The sequence below is a fragment of the Silurus aristotelis genome (assembly GCF_946808225.1).
Source record: "Silurus aristotelis genome assembly, chromosome: 3".
Classification (NCBI taxonomy): Eukaryota; Metazoa; Chordata; class Actinopteri; order Siluriformes; family Siluridae; genus Silurus; species Silurus aristotelis.
Window position 1 is genome coordinate 11,980,834 of NC_139576.1, and position 26,623 is coordinate 12,007,456.

A 26,623-nucleotide genomic window follows, 5' to 3' on the forward strand; every position below is an offset into this window, starting at 1 on the left:
TACCACCTTCTCTTAGAATGAGAGGTAAGTATACTTCTAGGCTCTTTTCTGTTCTGGCACCGAGGTGGTGGAATGAACTTCCCCTAGATGTCTGTACAGCGGAGTCCCTGACTTTCTTCAAGCGACGATTGAAGACCTACCTCTTCCTGAAACACTTAAATTAGCACTTTCCAAGTTTGCTTTGTAGAATTCAAGAGTTATATTTATATTAAGTTTGTAATCTGACGTAGCAGTGTAGATTTATTCATTATTAGAGCCTCAAAGCACTTTTGTACGTTGCTCTGGATAAGGACGTCTGCTAAATGCCGCAGATGTAAATGTAAAAATGAGGTTAATATCGATGCTTCTGCTAGAGGTTGTATATGCATGTGGTGCAGCTGTGGCTACAGTGAAAGGAGGCTTGTTGAATTGGGTTCATTGTGATTTTTTGCTTTAGTAATGGCATTCATTCTCACTGCATGAGATACCTGTCTGTGATGCGACGCTCTGTTATACTGCGTTTCTTTGTAATATTAATGATTTATATAGTTGTGGTGTCATAATGATGGTAAGAGGTGGATTGATTCTGGTAGGACACCACTTAATGCCTAGGTGTGAACGCATGATGATAATCCGTTGAATAAAGGCGTGTTTATTTAGTATATCCAAATAGTATAGTATGGCATCCAGTGTAAAAATCATGCGGCTGATCCGCTGTGGCGCCCCCTAATGGGCGAAGCCGAAAGAAAGTTATTACAATAAACCAAATATAAAATAATTAAACCTATTATGAGAAAATATTACTTATTTAAAGCCTGTAGCTGTACTGTTTCAGATCTTTTTAGAAATGCTTTAAATTAGCGAAATGTAACATGTGCAAGATGTAAAATGCATACAGATGGATTGATCTGGTGCATCTGGTTTATTGTAATCTTCCAAATGGATATAATAGATAAAATAAATACATATCACTATATATTTGACATTTTACAGGCTGTCATTTTCGCGGTGAATTATTTTGCAGCATTTGCAGCTAGACAAAGTAATTTAATGAATATGTCTTTTATATAAATATTTCAAAATAAAAACTAAAACAGTGATTTTTTTGTTGTTGCAAAGAATAAGGCTACACTTCAGCCACGTAAGGATCCATTGTAGGGAGCTCATACCTTTTGCGCATGCGCGAGAATGGACCCGGTTGTGTTTCAAATGGCCCAGCGTTTTCTATGTAAGTGCACTTGAATGGATTTGAGATTCCTGGTTTGTTCTCCCTAACGAGTGCGTTACAGGAACGATAGGATTGAATTCGGCCTCAGACATGGACGCAGTGTTGGTGTATTTGCTTCGCGTGTGCTCTTCCTATAGATAAACGGTTAGACTGCTGAATTTTGCACGTGCACCGGCTCCGTATGAGTGTGTATCTCTGGTACAGAAAGTGTTGAGCTCGTGTGGAGAAGCTGAATGTATTTTGTAAACGTGCAGCGTTATGGGACTGAGTTGTGCTGTAGGATTTGTGTACAGCTAAAACGTCACCAGGGTGTGTAGCGCGAGCTCAGCTTTCCAAGTGTACATCTGTGTGCTGAGACATGTAGAGGTAGGCGTGTCTCTAAGCACACACACACACACACACACACACACACACACACACACACACACACACACACACACTGCAACGTGCATTGCTTAATGCATCACACAATCCATGCACATCATCTCTTGTGTAATTTAAAGTAATGCACAGACTTTTGGAAAAGCCAAGCTGCCACTCTGGGCCCTTGAGCAAGACCTTTAACCCTGTCTGCTCCAGATGTGCTGTATCATGGGAATTCCAGCTCCCTGTTTTCTCCAGCTTCAGTGTCCATGCTGATACAACTGTCCTCTATTAATGGCATCATACATGTCATCATATAGATCCTGATCATAGTGAGACATATGTCTGCGTTGCATTCTGTAAAAAAAACCAAAATAAATAAATAGCAATAATTAATTTTTTTCAATGCAGTTGTAAGTGTGCAAATCATGTCCCGCTGTAATATTAGTATAAGACACCAGCAGTAACTTCTCAGAGGAACAATTTAAATACAGAACCGACCTGAATCAGTTTTCAAAATATTTCATATATTGTATAAAGATATATTGCATATGTTTTTAGGATTCATTGCTGCACAAACTGTGTGTGTAAAGTATGTGAATGTTGATCCCTGTGTGTTCAGTGTGTGCGGTAAGTAGATGGCGAGACAGCGGGAGCAGCAGTGGCAGGTACAATGGCGTTGTGTGAACCAAACTGGGACCAACACATCCCCTGGCCAAAGATCCGAGCTCTGCAGTCCCGCCTCCTAGTGGCTTCAGTGGCTCTGATCTGCTTCATAAACAGCTACAATGCAGACTTTGTCTTTGATGATTCAGAAGCTATAATCAATAACAAGGTATTCAAATTCAACAAGTTCAAATTCAAGCACAATTAAGGGGTGTCCTATCCGGTCTGTGTAGAATTAGGAAACAAAAAAAAAAATTTCAAACAATTTCTGTATATTTTTTATATTTTATGTTCATGGTGTCCAACAACTGTGCCATTTAAAATTTATTCCAGGACCTAAATCCAGCCACTCCTCTGAGTAACATCTGGAAAAATGACTTCTGGGGAAGCAACCTGAGCAGTAACTCCAGCCACAAATCCTACCGGCCACTGACTGTTCTCACCTTTAGGTAAACTCACCTGGACTTCTTCTCTGCACGGGTTGTAAATCCTTCCTCACCATAGCATTGACATTGAGTGACCTGATCATTAACATAACATTACTGGCCAGCCTGCTTATATGAAATAGTTTTAAATGACCTTGCATAATTTAAAGATGAATGGATGGAAGTGCAATTTTGTTCTCAGTAGGAAATCAGAAGAGGTGGCCTCAAGTACTTCCTTCATGGAAGAAGCAATAATTGGTATTAAATTGGGATGCTGCATATATTGTCTTTTCTCATGTAAATTTCTGCTAATTTCTCTATTGGCTTTGCCATTTGAACTCTGCTACAATGCATTTCTATGCAAGGGTTATTTAGTCTAGGTCTTGTCTCCTGCTGTTAATGAGGCTGACACTGTTTTGCATATGTTATGGATAATGGCTCATTTGACTGCTTCCTTATGCAGCGTTTGCAAGGTTCATATGGACAAAGTCAACAAAAATTCCACAAATGCCAGTTTGATGTATATGAACTACACACCAAACTATAACATTGCTATAACATTGTGTGTTTCAGAATCGCTATAACATTGTGTGTTTCAGAATCGCTATAACACTGTGCGTTTCAGAATCGCTATAACACTGTGCGTTTCAGAAGCGCTATAACACTGTGCGTTTCAGAAGCGCTATAACACTGTGCGTTTCAGAAGCGCTATAACACTGTGCGTTTCAGAAGCGCTATAACACTGTGCGTTTCAGAAGCGCTATAACACTGTGCGTTTCAGAAGCGCTATAACACTGTGCGTTTCAGAAGCGCTATAACACTGTGCGTTTCAGAAGCGCTATAACACTGTGCGTTTCAGAAGCGCTATAACACTGTGCGTTTCAGAAGCGCTATAACACTGTGCGTTTCAGAAGCGCTATAACACTGTGCGTTTCAGAAGCGCTATAACACTGTGCGTTTCAGAAGCGCTATAACACTGTGCGTTTCAGAAGCGCTATAACACTGTGCGTTTCAGAAGCGCTATAACACTGTGCGTTTCAGAAGCGCTATAACACTGTGCGTTTCAGAAGCGCTATAACACTGTGCGTTTCAGAAGCGCTATAACACTGTGCGTTTCAGAAGCGCTATAACACTGTGCGTTTCAGAAGCGCTATAACACTGTGCGTTTCAGAAGCGCTATAACACTGTGCGTTTCAGAAGCGCTATAACACTGTGCGTTTCAGAAGCGCTATAACACTGTGCGTTTCAGAAGCGCTATAACACTGTGCGTTTCAGAAGCGCTATAACACTGTGCGTTTCAGAAGCGCTATAACACTGTGCGTTTCAGAAGCGCTATAACACTGTGCGTTTCAGAAGCGCTATAACACTGTGCGTTTCAGAAACGCTATAACACTGTGCGTTTCAGAAACGCTATAACACTGCGTTTCAGAAACGCTATAACACTGTGCGTTTCAGAAACGCTATAACACTGTGCGTTTCAGAAACGCTATAACACTGTGCGTTTCAGAAGCGCTATAACACTGTGCGTTTCAGAAGCGCTATAACACTGTGCGTTTCAGAAGCGCTATAACACTGTGCGTTTCAGAAGCGCTAAAACACTGTGCGTTTTAGAAGCAGTGTAACATGGTGTGTTTCAGAAGCAGTGTAACATGGTGTGTTTCAGAAGCAGTGTAACATGGTGTGTTTCGGTAGCGCTATAACATGGTGTGTTTCAGAAGCAGTGAGCAGTGTAGCATGGTGTGTTTCAGAAGCAGTGAGCAGTGTAGCATGGTGTGTTTCAGAAGCAGTGTAACATGGTGTGTTTCGGTAGTGCTATAACATGGTGTGTTTCAGAAGCAGTGAGCAGTGTAGCATGGCGTGTTTCAGAAGCAGTGTAACATGGTGTGTTTCGGTAGCACTATAACATGGTGTGTTTCAGAAGCAGTGAGCAGTGTAGCATGGTGTGTTTCAGAAGCAGTGAGCAGTGCAGCATGGTGAGTTTCAGAAGCAGTGAGCAGTGTAGCATGGTGTGTTTCAGAAGCAGTGTAACATGGTGTGTTTCGGTAGCGCTATAACATGGTGTGTTTCAGAAGCAGTGAGCAGTGTAGCATGGTGTGTTTCAGAAGCAGTGAGCAGTGTAGCATGGTGAGTTTCAGAAGCAGTGAGCAGTGTAGCATGGTGTGTTTCAGAAGCAGTGTAACCTGGTGTGTTTCGGTAGCGCTATAACATGGTGTGTTTCAGAAGCAGTGAGCAGTGTAGCATGGTGTGTTTCAGAAGCAGTGAGCAGTGTAGCATGGTGAGTTTCAGAAGCAGTGAGCAGTGTAGCATGGTGTGTTTCAGAAGCAGTGTAACATGGTGTGTTTCGGTAGTGCTATAACATGGTGTGTTTCAGAAGCAGTGAGCAGTGTAGCATGGTGTGTTTCAGAAGCAGTGTAACATGGTGTGTTTCGGTAGCGCTATAACATGGTGTGTTTCAGAAGCAGTGAGCAGTGTAGCATGGTGTGTTTCAGAAGCAGTGAGCAGTGTAGCATGGTGTGTTTCAGAAGCAGTGAGCAGTGTAGCATGGTGTGTTTCAGAAGCAGTGAGCAGTGTAGCATGGTGTGTTTCAGAAGCAGTGAGCAGTGTAGCATGGTGTGTTTCAGAAGCAGTGAGCAGTGTAGCATGGTGTGTTTCAGAAGCAGTGAGCAGTGTAACATGGTGTGTTTCAGAAGCAGTGAGCAGTGTAGCATGGTGTGTTTCAGAAGCAGTGAGCAGTGTAGCATGGTGTGTTTCAGAAGCAGTGAGCAGTGTAGCATGGTGTGTTTCAGAAGCAGTGAGCAGTGTAACATGGTGTGTTTCAGAAGCAGTGAGCAGTGTAGCATGGTGTGTTTCAGAAGCAGTGAGCAGTGTAACATGGTGTGTTTCAGAAGCAGTGAGCAGTGTAGCATGGTGTGTTTCAGAAGCAGTGAGCAGTGTAGCATGGTGTGTTTCAGAAGCAGTGAGCAGTGTAGCATGGTGTGTTTCAGAAGCAGTGAGCAGTGTAACATGGTGTGTTTCAGAAGCAGTGAGCAGTGTAGCATGGTGTGTTTCAGAAGCAGTGAGCAGTGTAACATGGTGTGCTTCAGAAGCAGTGAGCAGTGTAGCATGGTGTGTTTCAGTGCCTTTGCTCATCTAAAATATAGACAATAATACTGAAGGAAGCCATGGACAGAATGCAAAAGAATGAGTGTGTTTTGTCTCATAAGATTATTTGTAAGTGTAAACAAATTTCAGGGTTGATTAGGTGATCAGCGTTATCACCTAATAAAATGTAAAAAAAAAAAAATAGATAGATAGATAGATAGATAGATAGATAGATAGATAGATAGATAGATAGATAGATAGATAGATAGATAGATAGATAGATACTGAATTAGAATAAATAAAGCTACAGAGTTTTCCATCTGTTTGAGTGAGTGAATTGTTAGTCTTCTACTGTCCAGAAAAAAGATAAAGGAAACATACTGTTTATACATTATTTATTGTAATTCCTCTGTAATAAAAACATCCATATTGCACACTTGCAGAAAGGCTTGCACCTGGAAACATGATCAGATCTGTGCTTATTATTGTGATGTGGACATGTGCTGTATTGACATTAAAATGCTGTCTGCAGGATTAACTACCTCTTGGCTGGTGGGCTGCATCCGGTGGGCTTCCATGTGCTCAATATCTGCCTCCACTGTGTTATCTCGGCATTAATGATCGATGTCTTCACGATATTAATTGTTGGTTTGGACTGCGACGGGAAAGCTAAGAGACTTGTGCATCTTCCGAAGACATCTGTCTTGGCTGCGTTGTTGTTTGCTGCGCACCCAGTTCACACAGAAAGTGTAAGTATACAAGAACATGTGACTCAGCAGGCCAGCACTTCCAGTAAACAAACATACAATAGCACCACAGCCTGGACAGTGTATAAAAAAATACATTAAAGAAGCCCACTCGGTTGGTGTGCATTTCTAAGGTGTGTTTTGGGGTCGATCAGCTCTGCTAATGGCTGCACAATAGTTGCTTTAACCTGCCAAAGATGTATCGGATAGTGATTGAACTGGCCGTTGAGGCATGGGTTACTGCACTGCCTGGCTTCTTTAATCAGGTACAGAGAGACTAGTGCAGGACACGGTAGGGGAGCTTTAGAAAGACCACTGACTTTGGCCTACTGGATTTATCAAAGGATTTGCAGCCATTGCCCCAGAACTCCAGCCAGGGCCAACCGTAACTCTCTAATGAGGGGGCCTCCTGCCTTCGTCATTAACTTGGCACCTCCAGAAATGCAAGCAATTTCACAGGCCAGAGGGCAGCGGAAGTTTAAACCACTGTACAAACAAAAGCCAATTTAGCTGGTTGTAAAATGTTTGGCTGCTGCTGAAATTACTGCCCTTTTGCAAAAGCATTTATCACTAGTTAAATGGCTGTGTGTGTTATATAATGAACCACAGAAAGTTCTCATACAAAGAAGTTTCTTAAACGGCTAGTAGAGTTTAGAGTCTCTTTAATGTGTAATACTGTGCTCTGTGTTTGCCATAGGTGGCTGGCATCGTGGGTCGGGCAGACCTCTTGTGCGCCCTGTTTTTCCAACTCTCCTTCCTTTCGTACTGCAGAGCATTTCAGAGTGAGTGAAATAGTGATGTCACTAATGCTTTATTTGTTTTTTTTCACTCATTCCATAACGTCATGTATTGTGGTGGTTGTATTTGTCTGTGTTTAGCTGGTGACAAGACTGAAAAGTTTTCATTGTCATGGATAATGGTCAGCCTTTCGTTCTGTGCTGTGGCTATGCTATGTAAAGAGCAAGGAATTACAGTTTTGGTATGTATAAAAACAGGCATTTATACATTCATGCTTATTTTATATGCAGTATAAAAGCAGAGTATGGGAAATTATTTGTAATGACTTTTTTTTTTTCTTTAGGGAGTGAATGCTTCGTTCGACATCCTCGTGATCTGCAACGTGAACATCTATGACCTGACTCGTAGACTTCTTGCGGCAAAAAGAACTGTAGATGTCAGAGTACTTCTCATACACAACATGTAGACTTAGATACTGATGGAATAACGGCTGTCTGGGTTAATGTCCCCCCCCCAACTTCTGTTCAGGTTATTGAGAAGGTCAGAAATGGACTGCTGATCAGACTGGCCCTGCTGCTTTTGGGAGGTTCTTTGCTTTTGTTTGCAAGGTGGAGGATTATGGGTACAGGACCTCCAACCTTCACTGAAGTAGACAACCCAGCATCCTTTGCCGAGAATGTTTTTTTTAGGGTAACTTTTTTTTATTTATTCGTAATTATTATTTTGTGTATTCCTCTTTGTTGTGTGTGTGTGTGTGTACTGGATTTTAAATTCCAGTAGATTATTTGTCATCAATGTAGCAGTGACCATCCTCTTCTGCTCCTTGTACCGAATCGTCATTTGTTTTATCTTTCTAGCACAGTATCTTGAAAGATCTTATTTATTTTTCCCATGTTCCTCTTGTTTGCTGTGCTTTTGATGTTGAACACCTCCTGTTCCCTTTGATTGGCAGATTGTGAACTATAATTACTACTACTCCTTGAATGCATGGCTGCTGCTGTGTCCCTGGTGGCTGTGTTTTGATTGGTCAATGGGCTGTGTACCTCTTATTAAATCAGCCGGTGACTGGAGAATCGTCTGGCTGCTGCTGCTGTGGGCCTGCTTGATTGGCTTGATAAGGCAAGCTCTGTGTTCCCCAGACAGCAGTGAGAGAAGGTGAGAATCGTACAATCTCTAAACAGCATTTTCCACTCACTCAGTGGGTGGAAATGCAGTTTGAGCTTCTACTACACATGCTTTGGTTAAATGGATTGTTTGGTGGGGGGTTATTTGAGTTGCGATAGCGCAAACATTTCAGTAAACACGTTGTGGCATATTTATTAAAGTGTTCACTCTGTGTTAAATAAATTTAAAGTACTCTCTGATGCAAAGATCATGCTTCATGATATTATTTGTATGGTAATGCAAAGTAGCTAGAGAGCAGCAAGAACACATTAAATTGCTTTCCTGAATTATTGATCAAAATGTTTCCCCTAGGTGAGCTGCAGAACATAGAGATAACGCTGTGCCTTGGCTTAGCCCTACCAAACACAATGAAAATGTGCTTCTTTTAAAAGCCATAAAACGGCTCATTTAGGCAGACGGAAAAAAAGTGGTATTTGTACAACCCGATCTCAAGACGACCTCTGTGTTTGTGTTTGGTGTCAGGATTCTGACGTTTGGTTTGGTGCTGCTGGTCATCCCCTTTCTGCCAGCCAGTAATCTGTTCTTCCGTGTTGGCTTCGTGATAGCTGAGCGGGTACTGTACCTCTCCACTGCTGGTTATTGCCTTATCCTGGCCTACGCAGTGGCTTACTGCTGTTGCCGCTGGAGAAGGCCCAAGGTAGGCGTCATGGCCTGCGACATTTCTCTCTCCCCTTTCCTAATCTTCAGCCTCAGGCAGTACTTTTATTGTAACTAATTTTGCTTTTAGTTCAGGCTCTTGGCACCATACAGTCTTGTTTAATGTGTTTTTTTTGTGATGTGCTTGTCTGATCCATCCCAAACACCCACCTGCAGAAGTTGCTGCGGGCGGCCATGTTGGCCCTGCTGGGTGTCAATGTGGCACGCTGCGCCTTGCGCAGTCAGCAGTGGAGGTCTGAGCAGAGCCTCTTCACCAGTGCCTTGTCAGTCTGCCCACTTAATGCTAAGGTAAGACCATGTTCAAGGATTTCTTTTTGTACCTGGCTTTTCGTTCATCAACCCTTCACTAGCATACAAAGGGAGGCTGCTGTGTTTAGCCATCAAAAATGGCATGTTGTATTTGGGATTGTAAAAAAAAATAAAGGCCAAATAATTTGAAACACAACAGTGTTTGAACAATAAAGCCAATGACCTTTTCTGGCTCTCCTCCTTCCTTCTGCAGGTTCATTATAATGTTGGCAAAAACCTCGCTGACCGAGGCAACCAGAGTGCTGCAATCAAGTACTACAGGGAAGCTGTGAGGTACGTGCTGAGAAATCTATTTTATTAGTGCAGCCAGCAAACAAGGCCTTTGTAACATTCAGCACTTTAAATGGGAAAGTGCTGATGTCGCTAATACAATGTGATAAACACAACTTTTCAACAGTCTGTCTATATTTACACTGTTTCTTCTAGGTTGCACCCGAAATATGTTCATGCCATGAACAATCTGGGAAACATACTGAAAGAGAGGAACGAGCTGCAGGAAGCAGAAGACATGCTCTCTACAGCTGTTTTTATCCAGTATGTGAGCAAAAGAGTGTTAAAATCCAATGTAACTTGCAGCGATTTGTTTGAAAATGGTGGTAATGTTTGGTGCCTCTTTCCTCATCTTCTTAACTTTCTGGAGGCCGGATTTTGCTGCTGCCTGGATGAATCTTGGAATTGTTCAGAACAGCTTGAAGAAGTTTGAAGAGGCCGAGAAAAGCTACTGGAATGCTATTAAATTCAGGAAGAAGTATCCAGATTGCTACTACAATTTGGGCAGACTGGTAAGTGTTGTGATTTTTTTTTTTTTAATGGGGGGAAAAAAACCAATTTAGTTTTTTTAGTAAAGTTGTATTGAGAAGGAAATAACTTTCGGACACAATTTCCAATAGCTTAAATTGGTTATTTGTTTACAGTACGCAGATCAGAGTCGCCACGTGGATGCTCTAAACGCTTGGAGGAATGCTACAATGCTGAAGCCTGATCACAGCCTGGCATGGAATAACATGGTTATACTACTAGATAACACCGGTAAGGTCCAAATAGCAATGACTGCTATCATCTACTTGTTTGTTGTGAGTATTGTTTAATAGCAAATATGCAATAGTGGCACAAATATCACTGAGATACCAGGTGATAAATTATAAAGAGGCATTATATATAAATAGACACACGTGTAGTCTGTACTGTAGATGAACTAATATCATTACAAAAATGTCACTTTGATAATTTTACCAGTGCACAATTCATTTATTTTTTTAAAGGTCATGAGAAGGGTTGAAATCCGAATAGCTGTCACCCAATTATACTTCCCTATAATGCATTCATTCTAATCCTCATGCTCTGTGCAATTGCACTGTTCCTTGCCAGCACTGAGGATCAGAATAATACCAAGGATCTATAATTATGCCTTGTGTTTATGCATGCACAGCAATCAGAACATCTAGGCCTGTATCTTAGATGTGGTGTGTGGATTCATGTGAAATGAAATATTAGATTAATTATGCTCTTGCCATGAAATGTGAACTACATTATCAAAACACTTCATCTGAAGCAATGATTATATTTATAGTTGTATGCATGTAAACATTGTTCCACAGAGGTAAAGTAGCCGAGCATCGTCACTTGAGGATGGAGAGTGTCAGGAACTAATCCTGAGTGAATATTCTTATTAGAGATACCTTTGACCCCACAGTGGGGGGTCATCCTTAGTGTGTGAGGTGCGAAGCCTCATTCTACAGATTCTGAGTGTCAGGTGCACTCAGACACATGGGGTCCTCTCATATAATTAGTCCACCCTTTAAACCAATTAGTTTTTCTTCCTTACATTTTGCGTTTTATCTGGTAACAGGCAAGGTGGTTAACTCAATTAACTATTGTCTAGTGCTCTTATATAACCCACTATTATCATTTAACTTACTCCTCATGCATTATTTTAGATAGTCCTTTTTTTCTAAATGTGTGTAATGTTTATGCACAGTACTTAATTTATTAATAAATAAATTGTGGAGATATATGATATCAGAATCAAGTACCAAAGATGTAACACCCAGGTGTAATAAACACAAGAATGGCAGTAATCATCAATGCATGAAATATTTCTGAAATATATGTGGACTATTTTAAAAGCCAATTCAACAATGCTGTTTTTCAAACAGAACCCTTTAATCACACACTTCTGGTTGATATCCACCAGAGTGCTTTGGCTATCTTGTGCACATTTCCTGCCAAAAAAAGAAAAAAAATATATCCTGGCACTAAGAACAGCCTCCTCTGCATTTCTGAGCCTCATTTTATCATAAGGTCCCACAACATAAACTACCGAAACACTGGAAGTGATTTGACACGCCCGAGTGCAAAGCATGAGTCATGTTCAGGCTCCTGTGGCGGAGGAGAACGTCTGCTGCTCCCGAATTAGTTTAAGGGGCTGCCAGTGTAATGGGAACTGTGACTCTCTTGACTCTGGTCAAAGCGAGTTTTGACACCCAGATCAATAAGTCAGTAGTCCTTGTGTTGAACCCTAATTAGAAAACTAAACCAATTGGAGGGGAAAAACTCGCCTGTACATTACTGACACAAATGCAGGGCTCCTCTTGAGGCAGCAATAGTACAAAATTTTCTTAATTGCCAGCCCATTTTTAAACTAATCCCCAAAATAATTCAATCATGGGTGTTTATTGACACTAAAACAAGGCTGCTTGTATATTTAAGACTTATGGTATGTCTTGATAAGTTTGATGTCTCTTAATTAACGCTACCTCGTTATTTTTCTATTTTAATTGTAGGCAATTTGGTTCAAGCAGAGATGGTCGGAAAAGAGGCTTTGAAGATATTACCTAAGGACCACACAATCATGTTTTCATTAGCCAATGTGCTGGGGAAGCAGCAAAAATACAAGGTATGTACCTGCTTCATTTTGTGTGCAGTTCGAGCAAAGACCGCATTCAAACCATTTCCTAATAAAGAAAAATAAACGTCATCTTACTAGTTCAAAAACTAGCTATGGCAAACATACCATTACTGCAAGTTCATTTTCTCTTTAGGAGTCAGAAGGTTTCTTCCTAAATGCACTGAAGATCAATCCCAATGCTGCCAGTTGCCATGGCAATCTTGGTAGGTTTTTTTCATTTCTGTAGAAATGTATCAGGGTTCATCTCTGCAAGATATTGTCTTTAGAAGTCTTTTTCTCTCCTTTGTTTGTTCTGTTTGCTACTGGCATAAATCGATGAACAAAGCTGGATACCACTGATCAGTTGTCCAGACATAAAGGAGGCTAATGATGGATTATTGTAATGTTTCTGGTATTAAGGGACTGTGTATTTTGTGCTGTTGCAGCTGTTCTGTACCACCGCTGGGGGAAGCTGGACTTGGCTAAGAGGCATTATGAGCTTGCTTTAAAACTGGATCCTAGTGCTCCAGGGACCAAGGAAAACTACAACATGCTGAAACGCAAGTTAGAGCAGCAGCAAAGGACAGTTGGTTGAACCGGGCTTTGATATTAAAAGCCGCGAATGCTACGTTCGTCTGAAGTCCGTGCCGGGGATCAGATTAAAGAGACGGTCCTCATTTATAGTGTGTACTTTTGTATGGTAACAGTTTGTGCCGCAAATGTAAATGAAGACGGATGGTGTCAACTCAGTGATATGTGTTTAGAGGTCAGAGCTTTGGCTTTGTAGCAGAATAAAGTTCTTCTCTTACATGTGGCCCTTGGTGTTAAGGAATGTGGAAAATATCCACCATCTTTTATTCTTGTCTTTCATCTTGGACACCATGTTATGTCAGCTGGCCCTCTATTTATTAGTCTATTTGACTTTGTAATTGTTAAGCATGTTACCATTGGCCACTGATCAAAAATGTGTTAGTCATACTGACAAATTGCATTTTAAAACCGCAGTACGCAAGAGTTAGTCACATAGCTATGTGATTACCATTTTATTTTTTTTTGTGGTTGTTCGTGTGAACATTCCAGAATGCCAGGGTTGGTAAGTGAGGTATAGGTGAGTATCACAACCCATAATTCCCTCTCAATCCTTTTGAAGTTTATGTCAGAAAGGTGTTTGTCAAGTGTGCATCGTTCATTTGCACAAGCCCAAGGGTCACCCCAAGCAGGAAGCCAGCGGCAATGGCTAAAAAGAAAACAGCACAGCATGAAGCAGAAGCCTCAAAGGAGGCTGGACGCCACCCCCAAGGGGCATCTCGCACATGCTGGCTCATCTTAAAAGTTAGTGCTGAGTGAAGGCTGACCCCAGGACACAACTTCAGTCAACAAGTCTGCTCCTTGGGTTAAAAGTTCAGCACACTTCTATTTTTTCACCTGCTTCCTCCCACCGCCAAGGAACATTTGAAGAGCATTGCTGGTCCTTCAAATACATTGTCGGAGGAGAGCGGGGTTTGTTTAAACAGCCTGAACCACAGGTGTTTAAGGTACAACCGGAAATGGGTTATAAATGAGAATACAGAAGGAAACACCACTAATAAAGACCATAGTAAGTATAAATGTAATTACACAACACATTTCTGATACGCTAATTTGATTCTAAGAGTGGTTATTAAATCCTACTTCCTGTTTCGAAACAGTAGTGTTAGTGACATTTGTCATGAATACAGTTTCCCCAAAATTTATACTGGCTTTAGCTGAACCAAGTTCCACATTAATGTACAAATCATTGTATGATTTGCAATTATTACTATATAAAACCAATATCACTCTCGCAAACGTTGCTGTCCTGAATATTGGCATGACTGTAATTACCTACGTTAAATAGAAACAAACTGGGCCAGTTTTTTATGTTGTTAAGTCTGAACCTTTTGGGGTTAATAAACTTTTGTATTTGTATTTTGTAGAATTCAGGTACAAGCAAAAACATCTACACAGCATGAGTGAGCCATCAACATATTTAACAGTTTGTATCGGCTGCCTATGCTTTCATGCCGTCTCCTTTTGTACTGGTGGTGTGAAAGTTTAGCGTTCGTCTGACCACAGCACATGATGCCGCTTGTAATTCTGATGACATTTGTTGAAGTGCAGGTGCTGTATTTTGTGAGATCATGAAGTCATGCTCTCTTCTCCTCACAGTGCTTACAAACAGCTTGTTGTGAAAGTGGCATTAAACCGATCTTGAAACATCAGACGCACAGGAATCTGAAATTTTGCAGCTCTAAATGTTTAAACTTTGGCCTTTTTCTGTACTTTAGGTCCAATTCAGCAAATTTTCCAACAAATTTATTATGATCTATTATTATTATTATTATTTTTATTATTACTATTATTACTACGATGTTCAAATTTAGCATTTCAAAGCTTGTTTTTTTTTCCCCCCACTGTAATAAATTGCAAAGCATTTTCACATGTGCAACTTAATATCTATACCCTGGGAAACAAGACATGGTAAAAGACAAATAAATCATTCCTTAGGGGAGTTTAATTTTATTAAAAAGGTGCTAATTAGACAAATTTGGTTTGAGCAAAGATAAATAGTTTTTCCTTCTATTTGAGTGTAAATTTTGCATTCTAACTGTGCCAGTAGTACTGGAGGAGACTGCAGAATGTTAATACTGTGCAACACTGTGTTAAGGCATTAATAGTCTTAAACCTAATTTTCACCATAATAGGCCTTTTTAAAGCAACTAAAAGAACCAAAAAAATGAAATAAAATAAATCCATTTTAAATGTTTTGGTTAAAAAAAAAAAAAAGGTAAATGTTTCTCATCAGCAATGCTTCCTCATTCTACAGGGTTCGCTTTTAGTGCTAATGAGGAGCTTAAATTAATATTACATTTAATTTCTTGTTCATATAAATGGCTGTCTATGGAAGAGTAATTACATTATGGTTCAACATTTACTACAATTAAATAAAATGAGTTTAAACTATTGCAGCTAAGCCCTTGAGTATATTCCATCCCTTTAATTTACAACCTGACTTCAGAAATCCTGGTTAATATTTTATCCAGAATTAATATTAAGGTTTATATTAAAGCAGGGAGGCAATGATCTGTGGCGAAAAATAAAATAAAATGAACAGCTTATGCTTGGATTGATTAGTGTGTGTGTGTGTGTGTGTGTGTGTGTGTGTGTGTGTGTGTGTGTGTGTGTGTGTGTGTGTACTTGCTATTAATACTTGCTATTAATAGACAGATAATAATAATATTTTAATAGACAGTATAATAAAAATAATAGTAATAATAAAACAACATTATAATAATTATTATTATTGTTATCATGAAATATCCACTAAATCTCTGACTAAATAATGTTCTTAAGCATTTCTCTCGCATGTTTCATCTCTGTGTCTACCAACATTTTTTCCACAACCACTACTTCAGTAATTAATATCCCACCAGCTTGTGTTTCCACTTGACTAAATTTAGAAATTGTCTGTCTTTAGGGTTGTATTATACTGAACCCATGAGCTGTGGCATTTTATATATATATATATATTACCTTAAATTAAACGTGTAGTGTCCTTTCATACTCACTGGTCTGAGACTGTAGTCCTCTAATCATAGGCAGCATGAGTCTACTGCTATAGTGCTATTTTTATATTTTGTATTTTTTTTTAACTCTACTGTATGCTAAGTGCTCGGTCCTGAATTCCATTTTACAGCCCAGAGCCCCTCTGACAGAGCTGCTAATCAATCTGACAGGATGTTGTCAATGTTGCTGCTCTAAAATGCTCTCCCTGGCTCACCCTCCAGATCCTTAAACAACCCTAATAGATAGTGATGTTATGCTCTCTGGCTAACTGATGGTACATTTTGCAAATGTGCTCACGACATTAGACAGGACTGGTGTTAATTGCTGAAGAATGACATTAAAAAGTTGAAACAGAAAAACAAGGTTTAGGAAAAGGGACTTTTTTTTTTTAGGAGAATGTTATATTTATTTAACAGTTCTGATTTTACACCTACACCTCAAACAAAAAAAGGTTTTAGTTTACAATAAGCAGCAGATTCAGCACTTCTAAAGTGAGGTTTGAAAGTGCTCTTGTAGTAAAGAAATGCTGTATCCATTCACTTTTGCATTCATCATTCATTTATTTCAATAATGTTTAAGTAGCAACAACCTAATGAACATAAACAGCAGTTTTCTGGAAAACATTAACTTTTAGTGTTTTGACATGACAGATAGTTGGATAACTGCATCAGTACTGACTGACTGATTGATGATAGTAATACTATCATATAAATTATTACTATAATATTGCTAGTTTATCATTATGAATAGTATTTATAACAATACTGCTTAAAATAATGATAAAAGTATTTATAAGATATTAAGCACATTTTTACTAGGAACATTATTACTCTCTATTGTCTATTCAACTAAGAAGAATGATTATTATTGTTGATGATGATGATGATGATGATGGTGATGAAATCAATTAATTTTTACGGAAGTTAAACTCGTGTCTGCAAACAGTTTTAATACAAATGCAGTCTGTTTTGTGACTATTTAATTTGTGCTTACATTTTGGATGGTAACGTTCTCACACGTTCTCACACACACACACACACACACACACACACACACACACACACACACACCTTATTTCCGCCTTCAGTCTACCGGTGTGTGACTAATTGTTAGCGCTGATCACCGGGAGGCAGTGAGGCCAGCTGTTCAGCCCTCTCTCTACTGTCTACTGCTACTCTGCTCTCCCAGTCTCTCCCAGTCCAGCCCTGCTGCCTCAGTCCCTCTAACACATTTAAAGCATGATTACACACCTTATCTTCTGCTTGTCTTACCATTTGCTATTCGTTTAAGCTCAGAACATCTCATTATGGATGACTCGTGCTCTACACATAATAACCTGCAGGGAACAAAACTTTACTATTTTTTGCTCATTTTTCCAAAAATCAAGAATTCAGAAAACCAAATGAACTTGATCTGTTTGTTATATGTGTTAATGGGTTACACAATCATCATCTTGAGCCCTTTATATTGTACAAGAACATATTTGAAAAATGGAATCGGTTTTAAAAGTGGAAGGAAAATAGCATATGGAAATAAAGAAATCCTTCACAATCGTGTGCGCCAATTAGTAACATGTATTACGTGTGAACAAAAAAGTGCAGATGTGAACGGTTTAACGTTCCATGTGTGTCACTAATGTGCAGAAATTACCTTAATGCCGAACAAATACAAATGGTTTCATTCTTTACAACTAAAATATATCTATTATTATTATTATTATTATTGTTATTATTAGTAGTAGTATTCTTATTCTTCTTTTTCTTCCTCTTATTATTATTATTTGTAGTAGTAGTAGTAGTAGTAGTAGTGGTATTATTATTATTATTATTATTATTATTATTATTATTATTAGTAGTAGTAGTAGTGGTATTATTATTATTATTATTATTAGTAGTAGTAGTAGTAGTAGTAGTAGTAGTGGTGGTATTTATTATTATTATTCTATTATTATTATTATTATTATTATTATTAGTAGTAGTAGTAGTAGTAGTAGTAGTGGTGGTATTATTATTATTATTATTAGTAGTAGTAGTAGTAGTAGTAGTGGTGGTGGTATTTATTATTATTATTATTATTATTATTATTATTATTATTATTATTATTATTATTATTAGTAGTAGTAGTAGTAGTAGTAGTAGTAGTAGTGGTATTATTATTATTATTATTATTATTATTATTATTATTATTATTAGTAGTAGTAGTAGTAGTAGTAGTAGTGATATTATTATTAGATGGTAGTAGTAGTGTTATTATTATTATTATTATTATTATTATTATTATTAGTAGTAGTAGTAGTAGTAGTAGTAGTAGGAGTAGTAGTAGTAGTAGTGGTATTATTATTATTATTATTATTATTATTATTATTATTATTATTATTATTATTAGTGGTAGTAGTAGTAGTAGTGGTATTATTATTATTATTATTATTATTATTATTAGTAGTAGTAGTCGTAGTAGTGGTATTATTATTATTAGTAGTAGTAGTAGTAGTGGTAGTAGTGGTATTATTATTATTATTATTATTATTATTATTATTATTAGTGGTAGTAGTAGTAGTAGTGGTATTATTATTATTATTAGTAGTAGTAGTAGTGGTAGTAGTGGTATTATTATTATTATTAGTAGTAGTAGTAGTGGTAGTAGTGGTATTATTATTATTATTAGTAGTAGTAGTAGTGGTAGTAGTGGTATTATTATTATTATTAGTAGTAGTAGTAGTGGTATTAGTAGTAGTAGTAGTGGTATTATTATTATTATTATTATTAGTAGTAGTAGTAGTAGTAGTAGTAGTGGTAGTAGTAGTAGTAGAAACATTTGACGTGATTGTGTATAAATCTGCTATATAAAAACTGATATTTATTGATCATATAGGCGCTGTGCTGGTTTACTGGAGCTCGCAGGATTTTATTGAAAGCGGAGCGCTGAGACGGAAATTTATTAACTGGTGCGCATTATTCATTTTCGGGTGAGCATGAAAATAAAAATCTGATTTCAAGCAGACTGAAATTGCAGCTGTGAAGGCTGAGTGCACAGAGACTATCTTGTTCATTTGCTCCTGAGGAGAAACTGTCACACACACACACACACACACACACACACACACACACACACACACACACACACACACACACACACACACACACACTTCCAACTTTTTAACTTTATAACCAGAGACAAAAGAGAGAAATAAACAATTATGTCAAACCCAGTTTGTCTCATAATAACTGAATGACAAAAAGTTTTAGTGTAAAATGATTTGTACTAACCTAAAATGTTTATTTTTTTCTGTAGGCTATATAATAATAATAATAATAATAATAATAATAATAATAATGATAATGATGATAATAATAATAATAGGTATTCTTATTATTCTTGTTGTCTTATTATTAATCAAATGTGCATTTATTTTCTGTTCTTTGTCCATTTGCCATTTTAGAATAATTATAAATATATATATAAAAAAGGTAAAGCGACTCGTTTTTTTTTTTTTATTGGTCTTGTGTGGTTTTGATTTTGAGCTGCGTCCAGTTTCATTTTATTCTCTCAGTGAAGCTAAATATCGCGGTATACCGGCTATGGGAACATTTTCCAGCCTGTTACATTAGTGCCATGCGAGGCTGTGTACAGTAACAGCTGTGCTCCTCTCAGAAGGAGGGAATCTCCTCCTCCTCCTCCTCCTCCTCCTCTTCCTCCTTCTCCTCCTCCTGCGGCCTGCAGGCTGCTCTGCTTACACCAGATGGAAGAGTCCACCAGAACTGCCTTCTCTCTGTCTGATATAAAAATAAAAAAAAAAATACAATAGCTTTTGCTTTTTTTGAAGACTTGTAGAAGGTGGGAGGACGTTCCACACACTGAAAGGCAGTCTATTTAGTAAAAAGGTCGAAGAGGAAGATGGACAAAAGGCACCGTTACTTCTCAAAATATGAGTTTTTAATGGTATCTGATTTGGTAATAAATTTTTTCCCTTCACGTTTTTTTGTCTGTAGCTATTACCAGGCCTGGGGAGGAAACAGTGCCGGTGCCATATGGCTCTCCTCTATGTTAAACATCCACAGTGCGCACAGGTGCATTAGTCAGGGCGGCTTTATCTGCTCCATCACCTCATCTCATTCCCTCAACACCCGCAGAAGGAACACCGAGAACAGCAAAGGATCTCTAATCGGCCTCGGTGTCAGCCAGGTTCAGGAGGAGGATGGTTAAGGATTGCTGGACAAATTCATGCGCAAATTTTATTTGTAAGCAGAACATGATGCTCCTATTCCTAAACTCACTTAACTAGGAGGAAACCCCCCCTCCCTCAAAATAATCAGACAGTAAATTGGGCAATTCTTGCCGATCCTAAGTGTCTTTTTCCTTTTCTGGGTCTTTGTTCTTGCACGGGCTCGGCATGTTTTTCTGCCAAATTTAACAGAAGGCTCCGAGGCTAACGGGGCTTCACCCCACTATCACCTTCTGCCGCCGAGCAACCAGCCACGACAGACAAACAGTGTGAACCCTGCTGCCTGCTCCTCCGAGTGAAAATCCTTTAATTAGGCCCTGGGATTTTATGCCACATTTTTCCTCCAGGATTGCTAGGTCATAAAAAAGCAATTAGGCCTTAAGATCGAGATCCCCCCCCACCCCCCACCCCCTTGCATGCATCCTTAAAAAAAAAAAAAAAAAAAAATCAAATCATATATCATATGCACATATTTGTGGTTCTTCTCTCTACTACGATTTATACAGGCTATAGCTTTCTAGTGAAGTAAATAAAAAAATATAAAAAGAATAAAATACCAAAATAAATAATAAACAGCCTACACTATGATTTTTTATATTGCAAATCCCCATTGAAATAAATCATTCATGCAGGCCAAATATATATTGAATTTTAAAGTGTATTTGAACAAGACTGCTGTATTTGGTGTGAACGCTATAAAGATGAATTGCGCTATTAAATGTGAATAAGGATGAGCAATATACATTTTATATATAATTTATTACAACAAAACTCTCGGGAGAAGCCGAAAAGAAACTTTATTACAACAAAACTCCTAACCTGCTGTTCGTCAAATGACCTGTAGGGGCAGTGTTGTCTATTAAACACTCCACGTTCAGGCAAGTAAAATACAGTGATAAAATAAAGGAGAATATTATATATTTTTAAAGAAACAATACATAATAAAATAAATACAACTGCGGCACGTACACTATTAGGAACATTCTTTTACAGTCATTGTCACTGGAGAGCTACCCTTTAATCCAGAAAGGTGCATGTACCTTTAAAGCTTTACCAAATAAATAATTATTGCAAATAGGAATGATTAAAAATGTAATAATTTCTGACCAATAAATCATTTTAAATTAAAAACCTACATTGCACGTTTAAATGTATACGATGTTCATGTTTCCCTGTGAATTAAATATAATAAAATAAAGAAACGGTATATACCACAAAAAGAGGAAAAAACAGTTTAGTTCCCTTTTCACATAATAATAATAATAATAATAATAATAATAATAATAATAATAATAATAATAATAATAATAACAACAATAATAACAATAATAACAGAACCACTAACACTAATATAATCAATAGTATTATTTTCTTAATTTTTGTTCCTTTATTATTATTATTGATATTATTATTATTATCATTGTTGTTATTGTTATTATTATAATTAATCTTATTATTATAATTCTTATTTAAAAAAAATAGCAAAAGGAAACGCAGGTGTGTATTTGTGTGCGCGCGCGTAGTATATATTTATTAAAGGAAATTTTTGAACTTTTAAAATTGTGAACATTTCTATAAATAATAATAACTATTATCATTATTAATATTGTTTTTGTTATTTTTTCGTCATTATTATTTTCATTATCATAATTGAAATAAAACTGTACAGTTTTCATGATGCAGCAGAAGGATATTCGGACTGAGAGAACTATTTTATAATATGATGTAATACTAAAGAACTGAGTTTCCTCCTCCAAAGCAAAATTAAAGATCCACAATGGATCCAATGGAAGCAAATCCGATTCGGGGAGAATGAAAAGTGATGCAGGAGTTTGTCAGTTTCCCTGCAGCATGCAAATGCATGGGTTTCTCCACAACCCTGGTTAATGATGGCGTGTTCATTTCCTTGCTCAGTTCACTGCGTAATCTCTCCATTAATAAGTCATAATTACAGTGGCATTAAAGAAGCACAACAGATTCTCCCCTGACTCAATGCTAAGCTTTGTTAGCCAAGCGCTTAAGCGGCACATATCTGGCCCTGTTCCACCCGGCGGAGTCCATACATTGTAAATGAGCTCTGTTAATGTACTCCATCTCTGCCGAGGGCCCAGGCACACACACACACACACACACACACACACACACACACACGCGCGCACACGCACGCAATCCTCCTAGACCTATTATGCACACGCATTTTGAGTGTGTGAGTGTGTTTAGGGCTCTCAACAAAGTGATCAAGAAGCATATCGCGCATGTCAGAACGCGAAGCTTGTTCATTTGCATGAGTGTAGAGGCTGCTTGACTTTGCTTTATGCGTGTGACTGACCGACGACTCCATAAAATTCACTTTAGCTGCAGGGGTCCTGGGACCTTGCTAAATACTGCCACAATACTCCTGTCAACAGCCTGTCAATCATCCCAGAGCGAGTGTGAGTCGAAAACGCGCTTCACTCCCTCACTGCAGTTTTCATACAGTGTGACCAGAAAAAGCAGGCCCCCACCCTCATATAATAACCTACAGCTTTTTTTTTTGCTTCCCCCTCACTTGCTTTGACAGTTCATGTATCAAAACATTATCTGGAGTTGCGCAACACTATATGCCAACTGCAGTACAGCTGAGCAGGCCTGTACAACTTCAACACTTCATCCAGACACAACATGCAGATCCACACTCTCTTTCTATCACACACACACACACACACACACACACACACACACACACACACACACACACACACACACACACTGAGCTTATTCAAAGATTTCTGTGCAGTGTCCTGATTAACCAGAGGTTTGTGTTGTGATAAATACTTGCAGAACTCTCCAGATGTATTTAAAAAAAAAAAAAGATACAAATATTGCTTAAAAAATATATTCTGTCATTATATTAATTTCTTTGATTGATAAAAAGGTGAATTGGTGGCTAAAGGTGTGAACTGATATGAATAAAAGAATTCACATAAACCATAACCTGCATTAATACATGTTCATTTGTTACAGGTAACAGTGTAAATGTGACAGGGGACTCTTGTATTTAAAACATTCCAAATGAAACACAGTTTTATTTGTAATAATAATAATAATAATAATAATAATAATAATAATAATAATAATAATAATTAATAATAATAATAATAATAATAATAATAGCATGTTTTATTTCTCGTTTTTAATTTATTGAATATGCATTCTTTTTGTGGCTGGTTCCTCATAATATAATTATTAATGTTGTCAAAATTCAATCACATTCGCAGGGTTTATGCAATTAAAAAATGCATTATGCATTGTTAAAGTTATTAGGACATTCAGAATTGTGAAATAAAGACACGGGGATTTGACGTATTTTAAGAAACTCATGTTTTATCTGTGTACAATATAAACTATTTAATTTCTTTTCACCGCCTTCTCCAAGATGTTTGATATTTTTAGCATGAGAACTCATTGAACGTTCATAAAATGCTCTAAAAAAAGATGCCATATATCATGTAAACTCTAACAGTAATTTCTTTAATGAGTAGCTAGTAAAATGAGTTGCACAAGTTGCTACTAATGCATGATGACTCTTCAGATCAGAGGCTTTGTTCCCCCTGAATAAAGGAAATAAGAGCTCAGTGTCACTCTTTCTTGTTTGCATTAGTTTCACACTCCATTAAATTATTAACAAGAAAAGGAAGACACAAAAGTCTTTAGAGGCTAGAGTCTTTAAAGGCTAGACATGGCAATCAAATCAAATAAAAAGAGAAGTGGAGAGGCTCGGAGTGGCTGGGTGCACTTGAGCTCGACAGCTGAATTCACTTCTTAAAAACCTTGAATAAAGGTTTGAATAAAGACTGGCTCAGATTTCTTGCAATATCAGCTCAACACACTTACACCGTATCGCTGCGATGTTCATTATACACAGAGGAATCTGAGCCAGTGAAGTGTCTTTTTGTCTTTTTTTTTTTTTCATGATTAAATCTTTTTAGGAAAATGAACCAAATAAAAAAAAAAACAACACATGTTCATGAGCTACGAGGAGATGTCTGGTGAAGAAATGGTGGGGGGCGTTAGAAATAAAAAGCAACAAAAAGCCTTTTCTGGTTCTAAAATAGCTAAGCAACTTATTATCTAACAGCTTTATCTGCTCAGCAACATGCATGTTATTAAAACAAAGACCTCTTTCTTTCTATCCATAGACCTGGCCATTTAAAAAAAAAAATAAATAAATAAAAATGGTATAAATCTAAAATTTTTAGATTAAAAAATTTGTAGTGAATTGAAAATTGGATATTTAATCTAATCTAAATGTTTTTTTTTTTCATGTGTTAAAGGATATTTCAAATGTTAACATGAAATAAAACAAGAATAATAAGTGAATAAAAAACCTGAAAAGAAATTCTAACAATCCAAAATATCATTATAATCCAGCTTGACAAAACAATTTATAAAAGTAACTTTACGCTTTGAATAGTATTAAAAATTCCTCTCTAGGGTCTTCAAAAGATACACAATAAACCCCAAAATAAATAAAATATACCAAACATGTCATCTGCATCTTACATCTGTTTGCTAATATATATATATATATAGTAATGGGTTAACAAGTTTCACGATTTTACAATTTTCATATACGTTCATTTGATGTATAAACATTTAAACTGTTTTGCTTTACGCAATGAATTTACCATCCACAATCATCTCTCAATGAGGAGTCAATGATTAAGGGTGTGTGATAAGTTTGTAAAGTAATGGAAATAAGCTCCAAAAGACAAACCAAGTAAAATTGGTTTATCGTGTGACTGAATGTGTGTGCAACTGTCTTTTCTTCCAGCTTAAGTGTAACAAGGCAGAGAAACACGCTCGCTTTGAATAGGCGGAATGCTGTCGTGAAGTGTGAAAGGATGAGACAGTCTTTAAAAGTTCATTTGAGCATATGTTGTATAGGCTAAAAGGATGAATGTAGGTAAAATGTGAACAAACTTGTCAAAGCCTTTAAAAAAAAAGGTCTATTGTTCTCACTCAACTACTCAGCCATGAAATTATAATGGATCTCTTTCCAACTGGAGGACGATTAGAGACACTGAAGGGTATTATTGTTGGGTGAAATAAAAGGAGCTAGTTTGTCCTGCAGGTGTTTGCATCCCTCGGTGCCACTGAGAATCAAAACCGGAGCTCGGCATGCTCGAAGGCTGTGTACAAAGCCCTGAGTTTTCAGATTAATGCGAAATCGATTGCGCAACTTGCAACAAAACAGCAGAATCATCAAATAAACTAATAAAAAAAAGATAAATGTCCTAACATATTAAAAAGGCCAGTTCTGGGTATTTTTTTTTTTTTTTGATGATTACAATATCATTAAGGGCTTGTCAGAGAATTAAATATAATTATATAATTCTGTCCTTAGCAAAACAAAAAAGAAATGTTTGGAGTGAGCACTTGTCACATTCAGGCAGATTGAGTCTACCGAGGCAGTCTTAAGCCCTTTTGGATGCAAGCAAATAAACAACAACATCAATGTCTTCTGGCTTCTGGGGCTTGGTGGCTTACTCAGCTGAACACCTATACACTCTCCTCACCCATCACACTTACACACACACACACTTGTCAACTGGCTGATGGCTCCACTCCCAGGCCTCTCCTGCATGGGCCGTGCTAATTAAAGCCCTCCTCCAGCACATAGGATGCATTCATGGAGTAATGAAGGGAGAAAAGCCAGCAGAACTCAACGACAAAATATTACCTCAACCCTGGAGCTCATCCTTGTCTAGGTCCTGCTATTAATGTCATCATTTTGACACAAATAGCCCTTTAACTTGTCAAAACAGCCATTACGAGCTGTAGGATGGACTGGTTCAGGTGAAGATACATGCCTGGAGCATCGTTTGGGGGGCTGGTGATGTTTTACCAGTAGTCCAGAAGATGGCAACCTATCTCTGATTCATGCATACTATCATTTGTTTATTTATTTATCAAAGCTGTCAATCTGCTTCTGTTTGCTGGATGTGTGGTGCACACATGGTAAGTGGGTGGAGGGTAGGGGGAGGCTCAGGTAAGTGTGGTGAATAATGCAGATAGAGGCAGCATTGGATAGCGGGGGACTCAGAGAGATGAAAGCATGCCAAAACACTCCTTTGGTCTCAGTGTCTGAATAGGATGGAAAATGCTACATTCGAGGCTAACAGTGCACTCCATTCACCCTTCACACAGCACTAAAGATTACATAAGGGCTACTCATATGCTACAGTAATAGAGAGGTACTATGCTGTTCTTAAAGCCATAAGATTCTCAAACACTGGTGTTCTGGAGAAATGCGAGTATAAAGCGAATGCTAAAGTAAGCCCATCTCTGGAGAGCGGCAAGTCCACTTTTTGGTTTGCTCCCCACTACAAGCGTGAGGATCACTTTAAAAAATTGCAATTTTGGCCTGGTAAACAATGTAATGTTAGATAAAGCCAGATTTGTGTTCAGTTTCTAAATGAATGAGAGCAAAGATGGTGTGATTAAGTTGGATTTTTTTGAAAGATAAAATAGAGTACAAAATGTACCAAGCTTTCTGCCTCCTTATCTGTG

General features: G+C 37.8%; 1 protein-coding gene across 1 annotated transcript; it reads left to right on the plus strand.

Moving 5' to 3' along the window:
* Positions 1–1,243: 1,243 nt before the first annotated feature.
* On the plus strand, positions 1,244–14,504 carry tmtc4 (transmembrane O-mannosyltransferase targeting cadherins 4). The gene is made up of 18 exons (XM_083536980.1): positions 1,244–1,573; positions 2,193–2,405; positions 2,570–2,685; positions 6,275–6,491; positions 7,186–7,270; positions 7,367–7,467; positions 7,570–7,662; positions 7,755–7,916; positions 8,179–8,381; positions 8,874–9,048; positions 9,225–9,356; positions 9,571–9,650; positions 9,804–9,911; positions 10,018–10,159; positions 10,292–10,406; positions 12,161–12,273; positions 12,419–12,488; positions 12,711–14,504. The coding sequence occupies exons 2-18, from the start codon at positions 2,244–2,246 to the stop codon at positions 12,857–12,859; spliced, it is 2,223 nt and encodes a 740-aa protein (XP_083393106.1). The 5' UTR covers positions 1,244–1,573; positions 2,193–2,243; the 3' UTR covers positions 12,860–14,504.
* The last annotated feature ends 12,119 nt before the right edge of the window (positions 14,505–26,623 follow it).